This window comes from Eublepharis macularius, chromosome 18, assembly GCF_028583425.1.
Source record: "Eublepharis macularius isolate TG4126 chromosome 18, MPM_Emac_v1.0, whole genome shotgun sequence".
Classification (NCBI taxonomy): domain Eukaryota; kingdom Metazoa; phylum Chordata; class Lepidosauria; order Squamata; family Eublepharidae; genus Eublepharis; species Eublepharis macularius.
In genome coordinates, this window is record NC_072807.1 from 34,674,020 (window position 1) to 34,696,497 (window position 22,478).

At 43.3% G+C, this 22,478-nt stretch overlaps 1 protein-coding gene across 1 annotated transcript in view; it reads right to left on the minus strand.

Moving 5' to 3' along the window:
• The window catches only part of SCAPER (S-phase cyclin A associated protein in the ER), a 151,533-nt gene that overhangs the window by 87,770 nt on the left and 41,285 nt on the right, over window positions 1-22,478 (minus strand). Inside the window, exons 16-21 of the mRNA XM_055002805.1 lie at window positions 19,142-19,297; window positions 18,215-18,357; window positions 15,255-15,336; window positions 14,247-14,399; window positions 13,132-13,239; window positions 1,887-2,023 (exon numbers count right to left, since the gene is read on the minus strand). Of these exons, the coding sequence (XP_054858780.1) occupies window positions 1,887-2,023; window positions 13,132-13,239; window positions 14,247-14,399; window positions 15,255-15,336; window positions 18,215-18,357; window positions 19,142-19,297 (779 nt within the window). The remainder of the gene's footprint in view (window positions 1-1,886; window positions 2,024-13,131; window positions 13,240-14,246; window positions 14,400-15,254; window positions 15,337-18,214; window positions 18,358-19,141; window positions 19,298-22,478) is intronic.

Below are 22,478 nucleotides of genomic sequence, written 5' to 3' on the forward strand. Positions count from 1 at the left end.
CAGAACAGTAGGACACCAGTCAATGTCCTACACGGTGGCTCCTTTGGAAGAACAAGCATTGTTTAATTTTTCCTGCTGGACAAAGCCACGACCCTTGCGTTGTTCTCTTCCGAGGATTTATAGCTGAACATGAATTATGGTGATTTGTCTGTATTGTTTCATATAAACTACGTTTTCTGCTCAAAATTAACAGACCCCGAACAACAATTTGATTAGACGCCGACACTAAAAATGAAATGGATCGCTAAGAAGGGGATCTGGTGTTGCGGGACTAAAAGAACATGCTGGGAGGTCACCAGTTCAAATCTCATCTTGATTACAAGCTCAATATTGCTCTATCAGAAATAACAGGCTAAGAATGGCCTACCTTACAGGGTGGAGGTAAAGTCCACTGTGATGACATGTGCAAAATGCAGTCAATGGCAAATGTTAACCACTCATGACAATGTTGGTATTTGGGTACCCATCATGACTAAAAAATCAGGACCACTTACAAACTACGTACTTGGGGGGGGGTCCCTCCAGGGATGTAGAAGGGTATTACAATTTTTAAATTTGAACCCCTACCCCAAAACAGCTTGATGAGGACTGCTCTCCAGAAACAACAGACCAGGGACTACGGTTTTGCACTAGTTGCATTTGTCAAAGAAAAGGAAAACAGAATAATTAAGAAATTCGCTTGGGCTCCTAATAGCTGATCATATTTTGGAGGCGAGACTTGGCTTGTTCCCTGTTCTTCATCTCATGGGATTTCTTTGCAGGCTCCTAAATTATTATTTATTCCAAAACACACACACACACACACACACACACCATTGGGCTATACTTTGCAGCCATTTCTTTGTGCTGCAAAGTCGTCTGGAATATAAATATGCTCAGGGATGCTGTCTTTAACACTGCCCTGCAACAGCAAATACTTACTAACATGCTAAAGTATCTAGAAGTTATTGCACAATCTCTGCAATGACGCATGCTAAATGGTAAGCCTGTTTGAAATGCCAAACAACGAGAGAAAGAATGAAAGGCTGAAAGAAAGGAATGGACGTAAATTGAAAAGGTGAGGACACCGGCTGCACAAATGCAACACTTTTTTAAACAATATAATAGCAACTGCTAAAGCCACAATAATTAAGTGATCAAACTGGTTTTGGGCCCAGTCCTTTGACAATTAAACGCAGTGGCAATATTTCGTTGCTCTTAATGGATTTCAAGTAAGTGAAAAGAATCCTGTGAATAGGAAGTCGTTTAAAGAACAACATCAATGACAAATTGTGCTGGAGTGGCAATAACCTCCGACGAGGGAACGTCTCGGATCCGAGATGTGCGCCGCAGCTCCATGACACAGCGATGCCCCTCATTGTGTATCTGATCTGTGGGATGTCACATTTTAGGTCCCATGATAAACGGCAGGTCTGACAACTCACTTTCCATGCCAAGATATTTCTAACTTTTCCCATGTTGTGTGGCAGGCAACAAAATTGATTAAAGCCAGCCAGGGGATTTGACACGCCAGCCGCCTGGCTTCTATTTGTTGATTACTATTGATTTTCTTTGATACTTCATTTCAAAAATCAATAGCTCAGAAGAAAAATAGGCCTGGTTTACACATACTTAAACATACCATTGTATGCGAGAAGAGGCTACAGTTTTGGCAGGGATCTGGCATCCAATTACGGGGAAAGCTCTTAACAGGTGAAAACTGGGTCTCCGGATCGATACTCCGTTTTCTTCCTCAATCAGAGAAAGTGGCCATAAATTAGGCGCATCGGGGTTATTTTCAAAGATGTTCCTGAAGCAAATAACTTGAAAGTTTTTTTTTAAAGATGTTCACAGCATTTTTGAAGGACAAAATTATTTTTTAAAAAAACGTGCATTTTTTTCACTACCTTGAGCTCATCCGTGCCTTTAGCTTCTTGGCCTTCTTTTTGGTTTTCTGGCGCTCCTCGCCATCTTTCGAGGGCTCTGTCGGGACTGAGCTTTCTACTACGATATCCACAATGTACTTCTTTAATGACAGGTGCTCCTGGGGAAAGCAGGGAAACCAATGGATTGTTTTATTTTATCTGCTTCTAAAATACTACCTCTGCCTCAAGGACCCAGAAGTGGCTGACCCAAACAATTATTAAAAACCAATTAAGGTAATTTAAAGAATTAGCATTCAATAATAAAGAATTTTAAAAGTAGCAGTAAAAGCATTAAAAACCTAAAAGCAGCAGCAGCAGCAACCCAACAGCATTGAGATAAATGGCAACAAGCTAAAACACTTAAAAGCACAATGTGGAATTTTATTTGTTTATTTAATCCATGTTTATGTTGCCTTTCATCCCCAAGGCAGCGAACATCAAAACATTAAAACATGTCAAACAGTAAAACACTTCCAACATTAAAAACAGCGTTTAAAATACAAATATATATATTAAGTATTTAAAGCAATTAAACAACACCATAAATACACATCTGGGGGGGCGGCGCGGCACTAATAAGTTGGTGAACTTTAAATATTGATATGCCTTCCTTGCTCCTGATGAAGTTAGGACCCAAGGTGGGTAACATTAAAATTAAATACAATAAAGTCTTATAAAACTCACACAATGAAAAACATTGAAACAATAAACAAAACAGCAAGCTAAAGATATTTCCTGTACCTTGTCAGGAAAGCAAAATGATGGAAAAAGACAGTCCACAGAACTCCATATAAGGAGCAGGTTTGTAGTTTGGGGGGGGGGGTTGCAGAACGCTGCAACCAGGATGTGGACTGGAGTGGGTCGCAGGAAACACATTGCTCCAGTCTTGGCCTATCTACACTGGCTCCCAGTCCGTTTCTGGGCGTGATTTTGGTGCTGACTTTTGAAGCCCTACATGGTTAGGAACCAACATACCTGAAGGACTACTGCCTAGTCCCTTATGAACCTATCCCGACCACTGCGGTCATCTTTGGAAGCCCTGCTTCAAGTGACCCTGCCTTCTGAGATTAGGCTGGTGGCAACTTGGGACAGGGCCTCCTCAGACGTGGCACCAAAACGCTGGAACTCTCTCCCCAGGGAGATTCGCTTCCGTTGCTGCCTTCTGCCAGCAGATGAAGACTTTTTTGTTTTGCGCCACATTCCCTCAAGGATCCTTCCTCTCTCCCCAATGTTTCAACTGTTGTTTCTGTCTTTTGTATATATTTTAAGTTCTGGCCTAATGATGGTTTTAATGACTTATTTACGTGCCGGTTTTAATGGCTTTTAAGCTGAGAATTTAATCTGTATGTTTTAATTAGTCAGCTGCCTTGGTAGCACTGCGAGGGCAAAAAGATGGGGTAAAAATCCTTTAAATAAAGAATAATAAATGAATAAAACTCAATTAAAAACCTCCACTTAACATGGATATGTTATGTTTCCAAGGCCACCATGGGGTAGGGGTGGGCTAGCAGGACAATATTCTGATATTGTCCAATATTGGTCACCGTGGGTCTTATGATTTCCACGGTGGTGGAAAGTGCCCTGAAGTCATGGCTGACTTATAGCAACCCCAGGTGGGGGTTTCATGACAAGAGACTAACAGAGGTGGTTTGCCATTGCCTGCCTCTGTCTCCCATCCAATTACTAACCAAGGGCAACCCTGTTTAGCTTCTGAGCTCTAATGAGATCAGGCTCACCTGGGCTACTACAGTAAGTAATTTGCTTATATATACTTGGGTTCAATGGGAGTCACAGGGAGTCGTGGATGCTCAGTGTATTTCCACTGGCTTTAGATTCAGCATCCCCGTCCCCCACACTAAAAAGAAATAAATCACTATCTATTAGTTCTAGATAAGGAGGAAATGCCTGTTGACTTATGAATAGCCTGTCCATGCACATCACACAAGAGAAATAATGGAATCACTCTAAGCTCAGGGCAAGTTCGCATTCTTGTTCAGTCTCCACGTAAAGGTTGTGCTAGGAACTAGGATCTCTGCAGACCCAGATCCACACAGGAACAGCATTGTAATCTCTTTGCCACAACACACTAAAGCAGTTGCACAGAACTCTCCCTCAGCTTGGTGTTTTATAAAAGGAAAAGATGCTGGACTGACCCAGAAGAGTTCTGTGAAACTCAAAAGCCAGCTTGTTGCTGAAACGCTAAATAAGCCTAATTGCCAGTACCCAAATGCTTTAGGCTTCCTTATTGTGCTTATTCCTATGCAGAGTGACTCCAATATAAATGTGTTGAAACCAGTGGGCCGGGTAGGGCTTTTTTTCTGGGAAAAGAGGCGGTGGAACTCAGTGGGTTGCCAGCACAGGGGGCAACTTTTGGCAGGAGGTGGTGCCCCTGTTACCACATGCGTGTGCACAAAGTGCGTGCATGCTCCCAGGACCACACAATGATGTCACCTGACATGCTCCCAGGACCATCACAATGACATCAGCTGGAACAAAGGGGGAGATTTTTAAAGTTTAAATCGCCCGTGGCGAAAATGGTCACATGGCCAGTGGCACCACGCCCTGATCTCCAGACAGAGGGGAGTTTAGATTGCGTGGAGGGCAAGCTAAACTCCCCTCTGTCTGGAGATCAGGGGGCAGGGCCACCGGCCATGTGACCATTCTCAAGAGGTGCTGGAACTTCGTTCTACCACGTTCCAGCTGAAAAAAAGCCCTGGGGCTGGGACTGTAACAGCTCTGCATCAGATTGCATTGTTAGAGCGGGGTTTACACAGAGCCCAGCCTCTTGGAGTACGAACGCTCGGATGTGATCTTCAGTTCTAATATACTGATACATGCACAGACAGTGAGAACAAAAGATATTCTGCAGTACCTTTTAAGAGAAGCTAGTTAAAAGACTTCTGCCCTTCTCTGTAGGATACGATTTCGTTTGTGAGCTGCGCAAAGGTCACCCAAAGCAGAGTGAGAATTTCAACTCGGGTCTCCCATATCCTAGCCCAGTGCTCTAACTGCTACATCGTACTGGTACAGAGAACACTGGTACCCAAGCCCTGCTGTTCCAAGTTATGAGACAGCTAGCAACAACCATGTATGCCATCCTCTTAGCTTGCCAACCTTGACTGTGCTGACTGGCGTTACCACCTATGTATTGTTTCTTCTGACAGCAGAAGGAAGGAGACATTAATCCTCCCTTTTGAAAGGTATGCCTTCATGTGGTGGCTGCCTTCAAATATAAGGTGACGCTTCATCCCTCTGGGCTGAGGCACAGTAAGCTCACTGTCTGTTAGTTAGGAATCATGAATGAGGCAGAGGCTCTTGGCTGCTCTAATCTGCGATTGAACAGACATCTCTATCACCAATGATAAGAATTCAGCGCACTCATTCATTCACCTTTCTCCATGTGTGTGTGTGTGTGTGTCTGAATGGGAAAGAGCTTTCATTATGCACAGCGTGGTATTGGCTACAGAATATGCCACGCAGGTCAGACTCAGACTGCTGCGCAAAAAAGGTTTCTCAGAGGTCTCGGCTTTCAGATTAATCTCAAACTTCATCCTTGGAACGCATCTAAATAAAACTAGAGTAATAACACGTTGCATCACTAATCACTTGTCACTTCTCCAAAGAACAGATCAAAGAGCAGGATTAGAGCAGGGGCCGGGTCTAATATCTAATGTGTGAAAAAGAGGTTCAACCAGTAGCTCGGGAAGGTGTCAGATGTCCACAGGACACTACAAAGACTGCAGTTTGCCACACTATGCTACACCCCCCCCCACGTACACCTACATGTCTAATATTTGCAGCAGGTGATATAATTTGCACTATTCACAAGAGTTTAATGCTGCAAACCACGTCACTCCAAGTGATAATGTAAGGAAGAGAAACACCAACAAACAGAAGATGGTATGCAAGTATTTCTTGGCCCTACAGCAGAATCATTTTCTTCTATGAGCTGCTTTAATCATACTTCTGCAAAAAGTATTTTTTTTTTACAAAAGAGCTCCACTTACTGATTAGTCTCCAATGAAGGCAATGACTGGAACCCAGAGTTATCTTCACTTAAATGCAACCTTCTACTAAACTTGGGCCAATGTATCTTATGGCAATTTTAAATAGTTTTCTTTATGGTAGCTTTGCAATAGTTCTGCAGTTCTTTGGATCAGCAAGATACATACTGCAGTAGCCAGTCACTGCTTTCATCTGAAGGACACAGGAAGAGTTGGACTAAAAAAAAAAAGAAGCAGCTAGAACAGGGTTGTCAACCTGCAGGTGGGACTTGGAGATCTCCCAAAACTGATCTCCAGATGAAAGAGATCAGGTCCCCTGGAGAAAACGGTGGCTCTGGAGGATGGGCTTAGAGAGGGACCCTGCTGAGGTCCCTCTCTAAGCTCCACCCCGAATCTCCAGGAATTCCCAACAGAGAGTTGGCAACCCTAAGTTGGATTAAAAGCAGTGTTTTGATGTTGGACAGTACTGTTTTGCTCTGCCAAATTTTCTACAGATAAACAGTTCCTAGTTAAAAGAGATGTCTCGGAGCAAGTTGGCTGTTCCCACAAATTATATAAAGATTTTTTTGGCTTGTCATTTCTACATGGCAACACTTAGGCAGCAGGCTGTCTCTGAGGTAGGTTCAGTCCTCTGGAATGGCCTACTAGAGTGGCTGTGGTGGGCATTTCTCAGGTATGATCCCTGAATAACTGCATCCTCACCTAAGAGTTTCAAGATGAGCGTTAAGACCTTCTGGCTTTAATGACAGAGGAAGAGAATGGTTCAGCGGACTTCAGAGAAGCTGGGCAATCATCCCCTAAATTTATGGATTGGATCCAGCACAAAATTTGGGCTTGTGCAAGAGCTTTTTCTGCTCTTGCACTAAGTCAAACTTACTATATCCTCTCCACTCGCAAGATCTTGTGCAAGTAATTTTGGGGAATTATAACATATATGGGGAAAAGAGCTAGGAGTTGAACAAGATTTTGAATAAGTCCATTTATGTTTCTGCCTGCACAATACTGTATCCAAGCCAATATCTCCAACATTGGATTAGGACATAGCAGTGTGCTAGAATAGACAGCAACCTGCTAGAACTAACAGCAATCAGCTCTAAAGGTTCAAAAAAGTTTCAAACAACGCTCACAGACAAAATTACTCATACTAGCAGTCCTTAGAGATCCCCTCTACAGCATACTTTTTAAAATGAAACCACTTCTCTGTACACTTAACAAAAAGATAACTTGTAGCATTCAATATCACAAACATGCTCTAGATAAAGCAAGAGTTACGTTATACTCATGGTTCTATTAACAATCACAAACGGCTTGTAAAAGAAAATGGAATCATGAAACACTATTTTCGGAAACCCAGAAATTGTCATGAAGCCAGAAGGGATTTTGAACAAGGAAGCTATTTTACATAAAATGGCTTACAGGGAAAGAAAAATGACCAAAATAAATAACAAAAGTTAATGGAACCTCTGCTTTGGATCCATCAATGGAACTCAAGGCAGAAGCATTTATGGGTTTCCCCACTACGCCTGATGCATCTAAAGTTTACATAAATCCCAGTTTATCGTTTTAACGCATTTATAATTATCCTAATGCATTTGAAATTGAAGAGGTGGATTTTGTGCATCTCAGCAACTAGACTGCTGACTCGAATCTCTCAACCGGAACATTTTTATCTCACCCTTCCTCTACGGAACTTCAGGCTGAGAGAGTGTAACTGGCCCAAAGTCATAACCAGAGTGCAGATTTAAACTCAGGTCTCCTCAATCTTAGTCCAACCACTACAGGCCGCTGGTTTTCATATCCTTCCAATGTTGAAAGCCCTTTGATGAACTTTCCAAAGACAATTTAAAGTTCTGGTTTTTGCCTTGATCTGGTTTGGGATCAGGAAACCTGAAGGACTGCCCTCTCCAAGAATTTTAAATGAGGCCGTTGTCTGCATTCCCTGCCTTCAGCAGGTTGCAACATGGTCTTTTCTGCAGCGGTACCCTAGCCGTGGTGGAAAGCCTGCCCAAGAAACACTTGCTTGGTTTCTTGTGGAACAACATGCCGCAGGTCCAGAATTTTCAATCACTGTGATGCTTTATACCCCTGCTTTCCCTTTAAGTGCTGCTTATTAGAATTTTTTTTAAAACAGATGCTTTATCACTGCATTTTTGTGAGCCCTTCTCCCCTTCCCCCTTAAAATTCCCTGCCCCGAAAGGACAGGATACAAATACTGTAAAATCCATTCAAATCTGATTCACGCACTAGAAATTTTAGAAAACATTTTAGATAAAGCAATGCGCCATCAGAGAGACAGGTCAGCGGTCTTCTCCATGTATGCAATTTATCGCGGCCAGATTTTTACTGCTGCACGCACATCTTGCCTGCCCATGAGCTCCGAGAGAACATATGGAACGTAACCTCCTCAACTCTTACGTGGGAAGAGGTCAACTTTGGTAGATAACATACTTTGAAAGAAGAAGGTCCCCGGTTCAGCCTTAAACACCTCTAGTTCAAAGGACCTCAGCTAACAGATGCCAGTAAATACTTTAATCCACCAGAGACTTTGGAGAGCTGCTGTCAGTCAAAGCAGAAGAACTGAGCTCAACAAGTGAAACATCTGGCTCAGTATACAGTAGCGTTATAGGTTTACACACACACACACACGATAATGAGATACCATATACATTCCCACTTTATATCTTGTACTCTGGTAATAAATACCCAAGTACAAAATGTCAAAGAAAGAACTTTGCACTGTGCATTGGTCTCCCATCTAAGTTAACTATGAGGCTCCAGTTGGTATAAAATGCTGCAGCTCGACTGTTAGCAGGAGCATGGACATCACTCCCATCCTACAGTCACTCCATTGGCTACCTGTCAGTCACCGTGCTCAATTCAAGGTATTAGTTATTACATACAAAGCTCTGCACGGCCTTGGCCCGGCAGACCTACGGGACCGCCTCCCTCCCTATGTCCCTCCACGGCAGCTTTGCTCATCTGAACAGCTCTCGAATTGATTATGTTCCGTTTCAGCAATTCTTCAGTTCCGTATTGGATCCTTGCTAATGCTATGTCTTTGTAAACTTGTATTTATTTGTCCTATGATATTGTTTGTGGAAATGTCCTTGACACTGTATGGAAATGTCCTTGATATTGATTGTACTAACCTCATACTAGGTAATCCGCTTTGAGTCTCAGTGAGAAAGGCGGACTATAAATGACATAAATAAAAAAAATAAAATAAAACTAGCTCACTGGAATATCTTCAACAAGTATCAAACAAGATCCTTAGAGCAAGAACCCTCTCTCCTGGACACAATAACAAAGCCCTTCTTTTACGATCAACAAAGCTGTGATAGAAAAACAACTGTTTGTCTGCTCAACCATTTACTCACAGTGTAATTACTCCTTAGGTAAAGTTCAGGCGTTCCGACTGCCAGAGTGGATTGATTTTGATCAGGACAAATCATTTAGATTTAGCCTTTCATTTAGATCAATTACTTTAATCAACCTCTCCATTAGAACTTCATTTTTTACACTAAGTGCATTCTCATTCATTCATTAAGACGCTGATTTCAACAGAATTTCTGTGCTCCAGAAAGTTACCCTTGTTGCTACTGACGGGCTGCACTTCAGCTATTCGGGCGAGTGGAATGGTAAACAGCTGCCTGCAGAGCTGTGTAATACCTGCTGGTCCTTGTTTTTCCTGATAAACTGCATGTTTTTAAGGATTACTTCTTAAATGTTAAATGAATTATGGTTTATTTACAAGTAATGCACTCTGACAAATAACAGTGCTGCCGTCCGTTCCGTCTCTTCGCCATGCAAGAGCCGACCTCTTCCCAGCAGAACTATGATGGAGGGAGGTCTGAAAGGGGATTCCGCGGCGCTCCATGAGATGCGAGCATGAACTGACATCTTACCCAAGTAGAGGCTGTGTGACACACAACATATCAACAAGTGGAGACAGTGCTGGTCTGAAGGAGAACAGCAAGATTCAAGTCCACTGGCATCATAAAGACCAACAAGATTTCGAGGATACAAGCTTTCAAGAGTCAAGCTCCTGACATCTGATACTACGGATGAGTGGAGAGTTGCCAGTTCTAGCCACCATTCCTTTCCCTTCCCCCTTTGGACCATGCACCTTGGGAAATCTCTTTTGTCTAAGTCAAAAGTGGATACAGAAAGCAGGTGCATAATGAAGAAAATTCTCCTTGTGTGGTCTTTCCCACCATCTGCTCACTGGAAGACAAGGGCCAGAGGGCGTAATTCAGCCCCTTATTGCAGATGGGGGGGCGGGGCTGAGGTTAAGAAATAAGACCATTTTATAAGTAAGATTCATACTAGGGTCTTCAAGTAGATAGCTGTGTAGGTCAGCAGTAGAACAGCAGGGCCTGAGTCCAGTACAAGATTTTCAGCACATACGCTTTCAAGGGTCAAAGCTCCCTTCATGAGATAAGGGACTTCCTAATGCATAGGGCACCTGTGCACCACAGCCCATTCTGTTTCTCCTGCAGTGTTCAGGAGCGAAGTTAATGTACAAAGGCAACATTACTAGAGGATTACTAGAACATATCAGCATAAATACAATGAAGAAAGGAAATGAAGAAAGGAAAGAAGCCACCACTGGTCAGGCTGTGTGATAATAAGGCTGTGTTTCTTTGCTGGGCTAGGATGATGGAAAGCTCGGGGAGGGATTAATTGCCTCTCAGTTCCCATTATTTGTGTTCTGGAGCCTCCGTTATACCATCTCTGGCCAACTTTCAAGCCTAAAAGCAAAATAAGCCTCCCAGAACGTACCCAGGTAAATTGCCTGCTGTTTTCCAGGCAGCAAAACGATCCAATCGATACAACATGGAAGTGACATTCCCAAACATTTTCTAACACAGCAACTTTGATTTCGATTCCAAAGAGGTTTTTTTAGGATCATTTCTAACCCACCAACTTCTGACAGGGAACGCTCTCAGGCTTTTACCATTTTGCAGACTGTGTAAAGCGGAATTGTTCAGGAGTCCATCGTCAATGTCTGAACAGTTTTCATTGCTTGTATGTATTTCACGGTTTTACTGCATTTTAATTTATTCCACTGTTTGGCAATTTTGAAATCCAGCTCTGTTGTGTTGTTTATACACATCACACTGTTTCAACTGAACATATTGCAGTGTTCTTAGCGCACTGCGCTCTCATTTGGTGATCTAGTTTTATTTGCTGTTGCTTTTATGTTTTATACTGGTCTTATTGCACAGTGTTAACTGTGTACTCTGCCTTGAGTCTCAGTGAGAAAGACAGGCTACAAATGAAGTAAATACAAATAAATTTTTGCCAATAGGATTTTCTGGTAATCTATGGCAAGTAGATTTTATTGGTTCTTATGGTAGCTTTAAAAAGAGATGAAAATCCTGGGGCCAGGTTCCATTCAATGACATTTTCTTTCTAGACAAGAGGCTATTATCCCTACTGAGCTCAAAACAAAATATGTCAAAGATCAAGTGTATGTTATCTGAAGTGTCAAGTGCAGAAGGCCAAAGGTGAAGTTTTATTAGGTCAGAGGTAGTATAAATAAAATCTTATACGTCAAAGGAGAAAGGCCATTTAATAGAGAGACATCAGAAATGACAAGCAATAACTTTAAGTGTGTTCACCACAGGTACCTCCATTGATTAAAAATAAAACAGAACCCAGCTACAAGTGGAAACCTTACTCATACACACATAATTTTCAAAAACACAGGTAAAAATAATAATATCCAAATCATTAATGTATTATTGGCAACAGATGCAAACACTGCCCAGAATTTTTAAAAATCAGCCTCAGGTTCATCGATATTTTTACATAAAAATGCTCAAAAATACTCCATGACCAAAACCAGAGAAATGTCGTTGAATTGAATTGGCTGCTTGGACGCTATTGATATGAGCAAAACCAGAGGATCGGGAGGTACAACAACACACGGTGGTTTTGTGAGAATTAAACAATACTTGCTCTGTCACATGCATCCTCGGGGAGGAATATGCTAGTGGATAAAGGGGTTGGAAAGTAAAGTTAGTGTGGTGCAGTGTCTAGAGGGCAAGAACAGGTGACCTGGATTCAAACTGCCACCCATGAAGATGATCTTCGGCTACTCACTCTTCCACAGGAGAGTGGAGTTGGCAGGGTTTTGGTGAGGCTAAATGGGGGGGGGGGCGGGGTGAGATGCATGCACATTGCTCTGAGCTACTTGGAGGAAACCTGATGGATAGTCTGATGAATAAACAGGTTTTATGAAAGGGAAGCTTTCCAACATCAGCTCTTCCTTGAGTTCCTTGAGAGCTAAAGCAGAGCAAAAGGAATGCTAAGTTCAGATCTCCCCTATGCCGACAAAGATCCAGAGGAGTAGCCGTGTTAGTCTGTAGTTGCAAAATAGTAAAAATAGTCCAGTAGCACCTTTAAAACTAACCAACTTTATTGTAGCAGAAGCTTTCGAGAACCACAGCTCTCTGTATGCATATGACGAAGAAAGCTGTGGCTCTCGAAAGCTTATGCTACAATAAAGTTGGTTAGTCTTAAAGGTGCTACTGGACCTTTTCACTATTCCGACAAAGGCAATCAAGTCGGTTGGAGGTTACGTCATTTAATACGTCAGTCTTAGAATTGCTAATGCTCTGTTTCAGCATTTCTTCAGCTCTGTGTATTGTGCTAGTTTTAAATCTTTGCAAATTTACATTTCTATATCCTATTACACTGTTTATTGAAGTGTCCTTGAAACTGACTGTACTAACTCATACCGTGTAATCCGCCCTGAGTCTCAGTGAGAAAGGCAGACTATAAATGACATAAATAAAACGAATTGGCTCATTGTTCCTGGTTGTGAAAAGAATCTTTCTAGGCTTGGCAGGAGCGCATTCTAAACAGAAACAGGGCCTCCTGCTATTATTATTATTATTAATTATATTTATATAATAGACCCTATTATGATAGATATAATAGCATAACATATGCTAGACCCTCCGGTCACCCTTGCATAGGTAATTTTTGTAATCCTCCTTGAGGAAGAAAGTCAGACTCTAAATAAATACATAAAATTTCAGGCCATGTTGCAATTCTCCAAAATATCCATCCGTTCTACCTATTTTTTCTGACCCAAATTTATTTTGTCATTGAATTGATTAATTTTTTTGGCAAAATACTACAATTTAGATAACAAGCTGAAACTGCAAAGACAGTGAAGGAGGGGAATAAAGGATTTCTCTTTCAGTACATACCACTTCTTCGTCCGAAAGCTCCCGCCCTTGAATGCTGCTATTCTCTCTCACTGCTTGTTGATGTTTTTTCCCTTTAATATGGCTAAAAAGATAGACCTCTGAGGAAATCTGGAAAAAAGGGATTGAGACAAACTGTAAAAAACAACAACACCCAAACCACAATGCATTATTAGTGCTCTACATGCAGCTTATAACAAACAAACAAACAGCTGCCAAAGAGGGTGGTGTTGATTAGTAAGGCTGTGGCTGCTATCACTCGCTACACGGGACATTAATTTATTTCTTTATAAGAGAACTACATTAAGGAGTAATAAGACTTAGTACTTAAGATAATGACCAGAATAGCCTATTGCAAGTGTTCAAGATGTTTTTCATACTACATTGCAATCTTACAAGAGTCCTGTAAGATAAGCTGCTGGTTATTCCATTTACAGCAGGGGAGGGGCTGTGGCTCACAGGGGAGGGGCTGGTCAGTCTAGACAATACTGATCTTGACCTACTAGGGATCCGACTCAGTATATGGCATTTTGTGTGCTTTGAGAGCAGACGGTTCAATGTTGCACACTGACTATCTGCCGCACAATCCAAAGGTTGCGGGAGTTGGGAAGAACCTTCTGTGACGGACACCCTGGAGAACGGCTGCTAGTCAATACTGAAGTAGACGGATCAATGATCTAACTCGTTACAAAGCAGCTGCATGGTCACATATGGGCATCATATGGGCCACCTAGTGAATTCATGGCGCAGGTGAGATTGCCCAGTTTACGCTCTAAGCCACTACTCTTGAACTCACGCAAAGCTGCCTAACACAGAATCCGACCCTCGGTCTATCAGGGTCAATGTCATCGACTGACTGCAAGTCGCTCCCCAGAGTCTCAGGTAAGGGGTCATGCACCTGATCCTTTTTAAAGGCGCTAGGAACTGAATCCGAGACTTCCCACCCGCAAGGCAGAGACACTACCAATAAGCCACGTCCCTCTCCTACTTCCCCAGCAAAACAGGTTGCGCAAAAGTAGCAACAGCATGTGGCATTTGGTTTCGCATTTTGGTATCTATCCCCCAAACCACACAGTACCAGGGGACTCTTCACATGCCCTCTGTAACAGTAACCTTACCAAGATGTTGCACAACGAACACTGCTTTTTTCGCTCGTACGGTGTCATTTTGGGGGCATAGTCGGTGTTTGCGTGTCTTCCGCTGCTCAGTTCAGCTGCCTTTTCTTTCCTCTGCTCTATCTGCTCCATGTGCCTCCGAATGCTCTCATCGTGCTAGGTAAAAATCGAAGAAAACTCAGATAGAGGCACAAACACAAAGAAAAGCTGGACCACTAGCATTAAATAACTATACTAGAAATGGCACATTTGCAAAAGTCTGAGAACTAATTGAGTCATTCTCCATTTCTCAAAGACACCTTCCAAAGGGTATCCAAATGGTTCCAAAAGGAACGGGACTTTGCAAGCCCCGTTGCCTCTTGGTTCTGGGTCAGAAAAGCCCCATGGCCATCCCACGTCTCTGCTCAGTGACTCTGCTGCTTTTTCTTACTCCAAGAGGGTGCCTAACTTCTCTCTGAGTATTACTTGCTGCCACCAACAAATCTATCAAATAGAGGTGTGCACAGCAAAAAAATTCAGCTGATTTGGCTCGGTATTGCAGCTTCACACTTTCGAGCTATTGTGCTCAAGGGACGGTGAACTTAACTGCCGCATATCCTCTTTGCCCCTCTTTGGACAGCAAGACCAAGTAGGCGGGGTGTGCTTGTAATCCACCTATTGATTATACTTATTCCGTATAATCCAACTTGAGTCCCAATGAGAAAAGCGGACTATAAATAACGTAAATAAATGATGGACTGAAGCGCTTTTAAACATGGCTACAAAAGGAACTCCATGATGGTAGAAAGTCAGGATAAATGTAATAAAAATTAGAAGCCAGAGAAATTCCAACGAATATAGAGGATCAGGGTAGGTGAATGCTTAACATAGCCTGCTGGCACCTTTCCCCTGCTTCGCAACTGTGGTCTATTTGTACTAAACTACTCTAGACTGCCCCCAAGACCACTACACTTAACAATGAAGAAAAAGGCAGGAACTCGCCCTTTAACAGGCTATCATATCTCTATCTACCTTAAGCTGAATCTTCTTCTGGAGTTCTTCCATGGCCTCCTGTTGGGCGGCTGTCAGAGCAGCTAGCCTCTCCTCTCGATCTCTACCAAAATAAGAAGGTACATGTTGAAAAGTAGAATGAGATCCGAAGAAGGCATTCACACCAGTTTGAAACAAATGGCATATCGACTTGCAGAGATTTTCTTTTTAATGTGAGGGAGCATGCAAAAATAACAACATTTGATTTATACACCGCCCTTCAGGATGTCTCAACACCCACTCAGAGCGGTTTACAAAGTATGTTATCATTATCCCCACAACAAAACACACTCTTTAACAGGGCTTTTTTTCTGGGAAAAGAGGTGGTGGAACTCAGTGGGTTGCCCTCAGAGAAAATGGTCACATGGCCAATGGCCCCTCCCCCTGATCTCCAGACAGAGGGGAGTTGAGATTGCCCTCTGCGCTGCTGAGCGGCGCAGAGGGCAATCTCAACTCCCCTCTGTCTGGAGATCAGGGGGCGGGGCCACCAGCCATGTGACCATTTTCAAGAGGTTCCGGAACTCTGTTCCCCCGCGTTCCCCCTGAAAAAAAGCCCTGCTCTTTAAAGTCCCCACTTACTACCTCCTCCTTCTGCTACATGTGTAGACCACATCCAAGATCATTTGACTGGAATGCAGGGACCAGAACTTGGACCTTCTGCACTCAAAGCATGTGTCCTAGAATGGAACCACAGGTCTCTACTCCACTTTAAAGATGCCCGACCCACTTACCCTGCCTATACCCTGATATCGGTTGTGGCACTGACTACCTCCGGCAGTAGATGGAGAGTGAATCCTCATTCAGAAAGCGTTTTGACCAGCGAGGGCAACTGATTCGTTTCTCCCCAGCATCAATATTTGGGAATCGAATTCAAAACCTAACAAGCACTGGAAACCTTTCAATGTATTATCCTACCATTCTGTACACGGAATACAGAGTTTTCCTGCATTCCGCTCCATCCCTGCAGAACCTTTCCCCCACCCGCCCAGGAAGAGAATTCCCAAGGTTGCGGGACACACATGGAAGGATTGTTGTGCAGTTTGGGATGTGGAACGAGGAAAGACAAGGGGGTAAAATCTTCTTCTGCAAGTGCTGCTCCCCTGAGAAAAGGGAGCTATTCCTTCACCTTGTCCCTCATCGTTCCAGCCCACCAACCTCTGCTGCTACACGTTCACACGGATCCCTTGACTCCGGGAATGATCTTTCCAGGGATCAGAAGAGGCTGCAGGAATTAAGAGGAACTCAGGAAAACTTCTGAGCACAGATGGTTGGACGCACATTATTTGTTTTAATTTTAATAAGACTGATTTTGATAAATAAAAATATATACTTCAGGGAGAGAAGCTAAGTAAATACGGGAGATTTCCTAACTTAAGGCTGCTCGAATAGGCAGCAGCTAAAAATGCTGCATTTCTGTTTTTTGGATCTTAAGCTGTTCAGAAACAGCATACGAAATATCTCCAATAATCAAGTTCGATGCACCATCTGGGCAGAAAGAATCCAAGCTGGCAGCTTCACAGATATTAATCCTTTCATAACAGGCCCTTAATTGCCACCACGGATGTGTGAAATTTTCCGTTATTTCTGTCTCTCTGAAAAAAAAACCCAATAGCATGTACTCGGGGACAATTTTTCTCTCAGAGGTGGGTATGTAGTTTCCAAAAGGGCAGAAATTCTTCCAAATGGTTAGTGCTCATCCTAGCATGAAAGCATGTTGTCTCTACTTAAAGTACTGCGTGGCTCACTGGTGAGCATGATGCTGGGTTGTTCTGCCCCCGTTCTCCAAGCTGAGTGCTTGCTTCACTTACCCGCTTGGTGCCGTGTACAACAGAAGCCTATTGCTCAGAAGACATGACCACTGGGCTGCCTTTTCACAAAACGGCTCCTACAAGCTGTTCTGCTCGCAGAAGATGGAAGAGGGCTCCCTTTCGACCACCAAAGACTACGTAGGGAATCAGGTGAAACCCCGCCCTCCCTTGTGGACAAAAACCATGTGGGACAGGCCTTCCATGAAGAGGGAAACCGGTTGTGACTGAGTGGAAAAGCTGGTAGGACTCAACCTTACATGACTCATGCGTCAGGAAATTAAAACCACCAAAATTTGACACACCTCTGCCCAGGGCTTTTTTTTCCTGGGAAGAGGTGGTGGAACTCAGTGGGTTGCCCTTGGAGAAAATGGCCCCGCCCCCTGATCTCCAGATAGAGGGGAGTTTAGATTGCCCTCCGCGCCACTGGCTCGGAGGGCAATCTCAACTCCCCTCTGTCTGGAGATCAGGGGGCGGGGCCACCAGCTATGTGACCATTTTCAAGAGGTTCTGGAACTCCGTTCCACTGCGTTCCAGCTGAAAAAAGCCCTGCCTCTGCCACTAAAACACACAGAAGACTGAACTACCTGTTACACATTTTTAATGAAATTAAACCCAAATAGAGAATCAGATTCAACTGTAGCAGCTGTGCTGGGGCTGTTTGACTCACTCCCCTGTAATATTTTCTCAATGAAAACCTTTCCCCTCCGGAGTACCAGGAGGTAAGGAATTCGCTACTTGTTTGATCCTTCAAAGCAGCGGGAAAGCCCTGGTCGCCAGTGTTCCCTGAGGGAAGGCTGCAGAAATGACCCCACAATGAATAAAGAAAAACGCCCCAGAGGGCTGCCCTTTCCTACCTACTTCTTCCCGTGCAATTGATCATAAAGGGAACTAAGCAGCTCCAACCCTGCCCATGAGGAAAGAGGGGTCGGGGACCTCTTAGGCATCTGTTGCACTCTGTAAAGATGCAGTCCAATCAGTGAGACCGCATGGAACCCACAAAGATCTAGCTTATAACCTGATTGCAAACGTGATTGGTCTGTAATGCTGTGTTTTGTGATGTCGCCAGCTTTGGTCTATTATCTTAAGCAAAGGCACTGATGTGCTGGTGCGGTCCAAAGGATAACCATAAACTACCTGGCCCTTTCACGAGCCGCATCTTCACGGGCTCTCTCCTTCTCCTGACGCTGCTGTTCAATTCGAGCTTCTTGCTCTTTTCTCTTCATCAGCAGCTCTTCCACCCGAGCTTGCCGTTCTGCTTCCAAAACTCTTTTACGTTCCTAAGGAGAAAGCATTATTTTTTTTAAACTTCAGTTTAAAATATTAGATTTTTTAAAAAAAATTCTTATGGACCAAAGCTCTGGGATATCTCCACCAACATGTTCACAATGGGATAGCCCAACCCTAGACATATTTACCCAGAAGTCAGTCCTACCATGCTCCATGGAGATTTACTCCTAAGTAAGCATGCACAGATTTACAGCTTTCGGTGCACCTGTAAACAACTATCGAAGCTGGCCTTTTCGTACTCCCTGAATGAAATGGCTGCTGTCACCACAACTTTGTGTTAGATCTCTTAGACTGTTCTATTAATGGCAACGCTTTTCTCTGGCACAAGAAGTCTTCCTCTGATGCAAAACTGTCCCTGGGATGAGCGCCAGAGGAAAGCACCACCGTTAGCAAAATAGATGGGCAGGAACTGACACCCTGCCCCCTCCCCCATGAGTTTGTGGACCAAAAGTGACACTGGCTCGGAGCTTACAAACCATCGAAGGGGAGTGCTGACATTGCAGGACCACCCCTTGCCCTCCCCTCCCTTCTCCAGCCCCTTATCCCCAGGGTTAAGGGACTTGCCCGTTCTAACAGCTTCAATAGTCAGGCAACGGCAGTGGGAAGGGGGACAAAATCCCTTATTTCCTTCTGTTCTGTAAGCAGAGCTCAGAAAAGCCTGAGAAGATCCCACGATCCTCCTGTGATCCAACCCACTAATTAATAAGCCGCCCACACAGGACCACTGGTACTCCTTTGCCGCTGATCTGTTCCCCATTTGAAGCCCAGGTATACCTGGACAGCTTCATCCCGAGCTTGCTTCTCCTCCTGCCTTCGCTGGCGTTCTTCCTGTAGCTCGTTCAGCCTCTGTTCATATTCTTTGAGCTTGGACAGAACGTCGTGACGCTTGTTCTGGGCTTCTAAAGTGTTTATAAAGGCAATTTCGTTGACCTGCAATTAAAGCAAAGTTCAAATAGGAGAAATGAGGAATCAAATATCTGTCTCTTGGGCTGGGCATCTTATGCACAACATCTACACAATACAACTGAAAGAAGCTTGTGGTCTAATGAACTAGCAAGAGGGCTCAAGTTTTTATGTGAAACTGTTTCAACTGCCTTTCTCCTCTATACTCCTCCCCAGTCCCTCACGCTCACCACTACGCCACTTTGGCTTTTTGGTGAACAGAAGACCTGGCGGGGGGAAAGTACACCTTTGCCTGGTACCAGCTGAGCAGCTCGAGGTGGGAGGACGGCAGTCCACATCTGGGATGGCACAAGTAAAAAGTAATAAAAACAGATAACAAAGGGAACAGTAGCCAGAAAACTAGGAGAAGGGGAGATGATGGGGTAAAGCAGAACACACCGGCTAAAATTATGAGCAAACCAAAAATTGTGATTTCACCTAATGCCTACAGTAACATAGTGAGTGATTCAGTGGGATAGGAGCTTCAAAGCTGAGGTGTTACCACAGCAAAGGCCCTGTGTCTCTAGTACCCCCTAAGCTTCCCTGGTGTGGGGGGGGGGGGGACAGAGAAGCGACAGATAGCAACTTGAATTTCAGGATGGGCTCTGTAATGATTTTAAGGAAATGTGTGTATGTGTCTTTAAATGCTTGGTGTGGTACAGATGAAGAGTGGGGGTGAAAGAGAGAGATGAGTGAGTGAGATGATGGGTTGATGACTGAGAGGGTGGGCAGAGTGAAGGCAGTTTTTAGTTACTGAAGGAGAGAAAAGATTCAGTCAGGGCAAGAGAGACAAGCTGTGTGCAGCCTTAGCATGTTTAAGCATTTCTGAAAAAAATACTTAGTGTGGTATTAGCAGGCAAGCTGTGTGCAACCTGAGTATTTTTAAGCAGTTCTGAGAAAAATATTGAGTCCGGTTTTAGCAGGCAAGCTGTGTGCAGCCTGAGTGTGTGTATGTTGTCAGAGAGAAATATTACCTGTGTGGAAGCCTGAACTGTGTGTTTGTGAAAGAACATTCAGTCAGGTAAAGAGAGGCAAGCTGTGTGTGGGCCTGAGAAAAAGTCTTACTTGTAACAGAGAGAAAATAATATCAAAAGCAGACAATCTGTGTGTGAAGCCTGAGAGAAGATCTGTGTGACTGGGTTTAAGTAAAGTAACTACTCTTTTGAAACCATCAAATTTTAGAAATAACTTGAAACCAATACGCTTCTTATAAAAATAAAAGTTTACTTTTTTTTTTATCCCAGAGTATCTGTTATTCCTATATCCCATTCCTATCCTCAGGGCCACATAGTACCACGAAGGAGCCTGACGCTTGGGCACGTTTCTAAAGGGGAAATTTAAAGAAAATATCTTGGAATATATTTATCCTGGTGGCAGCAATCTACCCAGAGGGTGTAAGAGAAAGATTAAAGGCAAAATCTACCCAAGAGAAAGAAGGGGTTGTAACAGGCTCACATGGAAAAACCTGTCCTTTTTTGTTTTACAGCCTGCAACTCTTTGGGGGTTTCATCATGTTTTATTGTTATCTATTGCTTTACGTTTTATGACTTAATTATTTTTGTGTCTTTGGTATAACTGCTGATTTGTGCACAGCTGCTTGTTTAGCCTCACACTGATCCCACCGCAAGAGAAAAGCTTTTTTGCAGTTTAGGACTAGACACAAATAAAGCACGGTTCTCATTCACTTCTGCTTGCTTAGTTTTGTGCAGCATACGAAAAAAGTAGAATATTCACATATTTTGGGGTGTTAGACAGCCTAGCTGTACATTCCAAGCTACCAAAATTCGCCCTTTTCAGATCTAACTTCAGTAGTGCCAAGGAAAAAGCTTTAAACGTAAATATTTTCCTTACTGCTGACTAATCTCTCTCGCTGGACATTACAGAAGTCCCAGATGATGAGTCAGCAGCTCTTTTGGTGATATTTTTAAATTCTTGGAACAGGCCTGGTACATGAACTGGGAAAGACTCCAAACGTCTCTTGGTTGCAGTGGAACGACAGGGCCTGTATGACTTTTATTTGGCGAGCCACAACAAAATGCTTTAATTAAATTACTTCCAGTGAGCACCAGAAAGGCCACAAAAAGAAAACAAATGTTATCTTTGAGCTGAGCAGCAAGGGGGTTTCAGCTGTTACGGCCATTTCCAGGCACAGCTTGGCCTCGTGCCTTTCCCCCCCTGGCTCCAGGGACCTTCTCCACTTGGTAGGAGCTGCATCTGACATACTGAAAAGTTTAGGCTTCATTTGTGTTCAGATGTTGGTATGTACATATTATACAGTGGCTAGTTATGAATACTAAGGTTGAAGAATCTGTCACAATGGCAGGGTGCTGGAAAAGTGGTGGGGGTGTGGCATGGTTACTGTCAGACCAGGATCCTGGGAGACCCAGGTTCAAATCCTCATTCTGTCGTGGAAGCTCGCTAGGTGACCTTGGGCAAGCCACACTCACTCAGCCTACCCTACCTCACAGGGTTGTTGTGAGGATAAACGGAGGAGAGGAGTATGATGCAAGCTGCTTTGGTTCCCCCTTAATGGAAAGGCAGGGTATAAATAAAATAAATAAACAAAAATATTGATGTTGCAGGTCTTCGTGGAAAACTATTCCATGTCTTAATTCAGTTTTTCATTTCAGCCGTTGTAAAATGCAAATAATTCCCAAGAAGCTATTCAAATCAAGAAGAAAACCCTTTTGTAAAATGAGCCATGATTTTTTTTTTTAAAAAAGGTATAGCATGAAAACTTCCTGAAAGGAAGAACCAACTAGAACACATTTTATAACACGTTCTTCTATTTTACTACAGGTGCCAGAGAAAGAAATGGCCTACAGAAATACTAAATGGCCAAATGGAAGACAGATTTTTGAAATCTTGTTTACTGAGTGGAACACATTTACAGAATGGATTTTGCAGCTCAGTGAATATCCAGCAGTGGGAATTAAATCGGCAAAGAGGATGGTGGCGGGGAGTCATGGCCTTCGACTCTGCTTCACCAACTAGCCTGCACTTCCGGCCCAATTAATCTTGATCTCGCTCAACCAAGGGACAACAGATTTTCATCACATGGACGTATGCAACGCTTCTAACACATCTGCTTAGTTGCGAATTATGGTACGTTATTTAATTAATGTGATTACAGGAGTCACACGGATTTAACAAAATAACAAAGATAAAC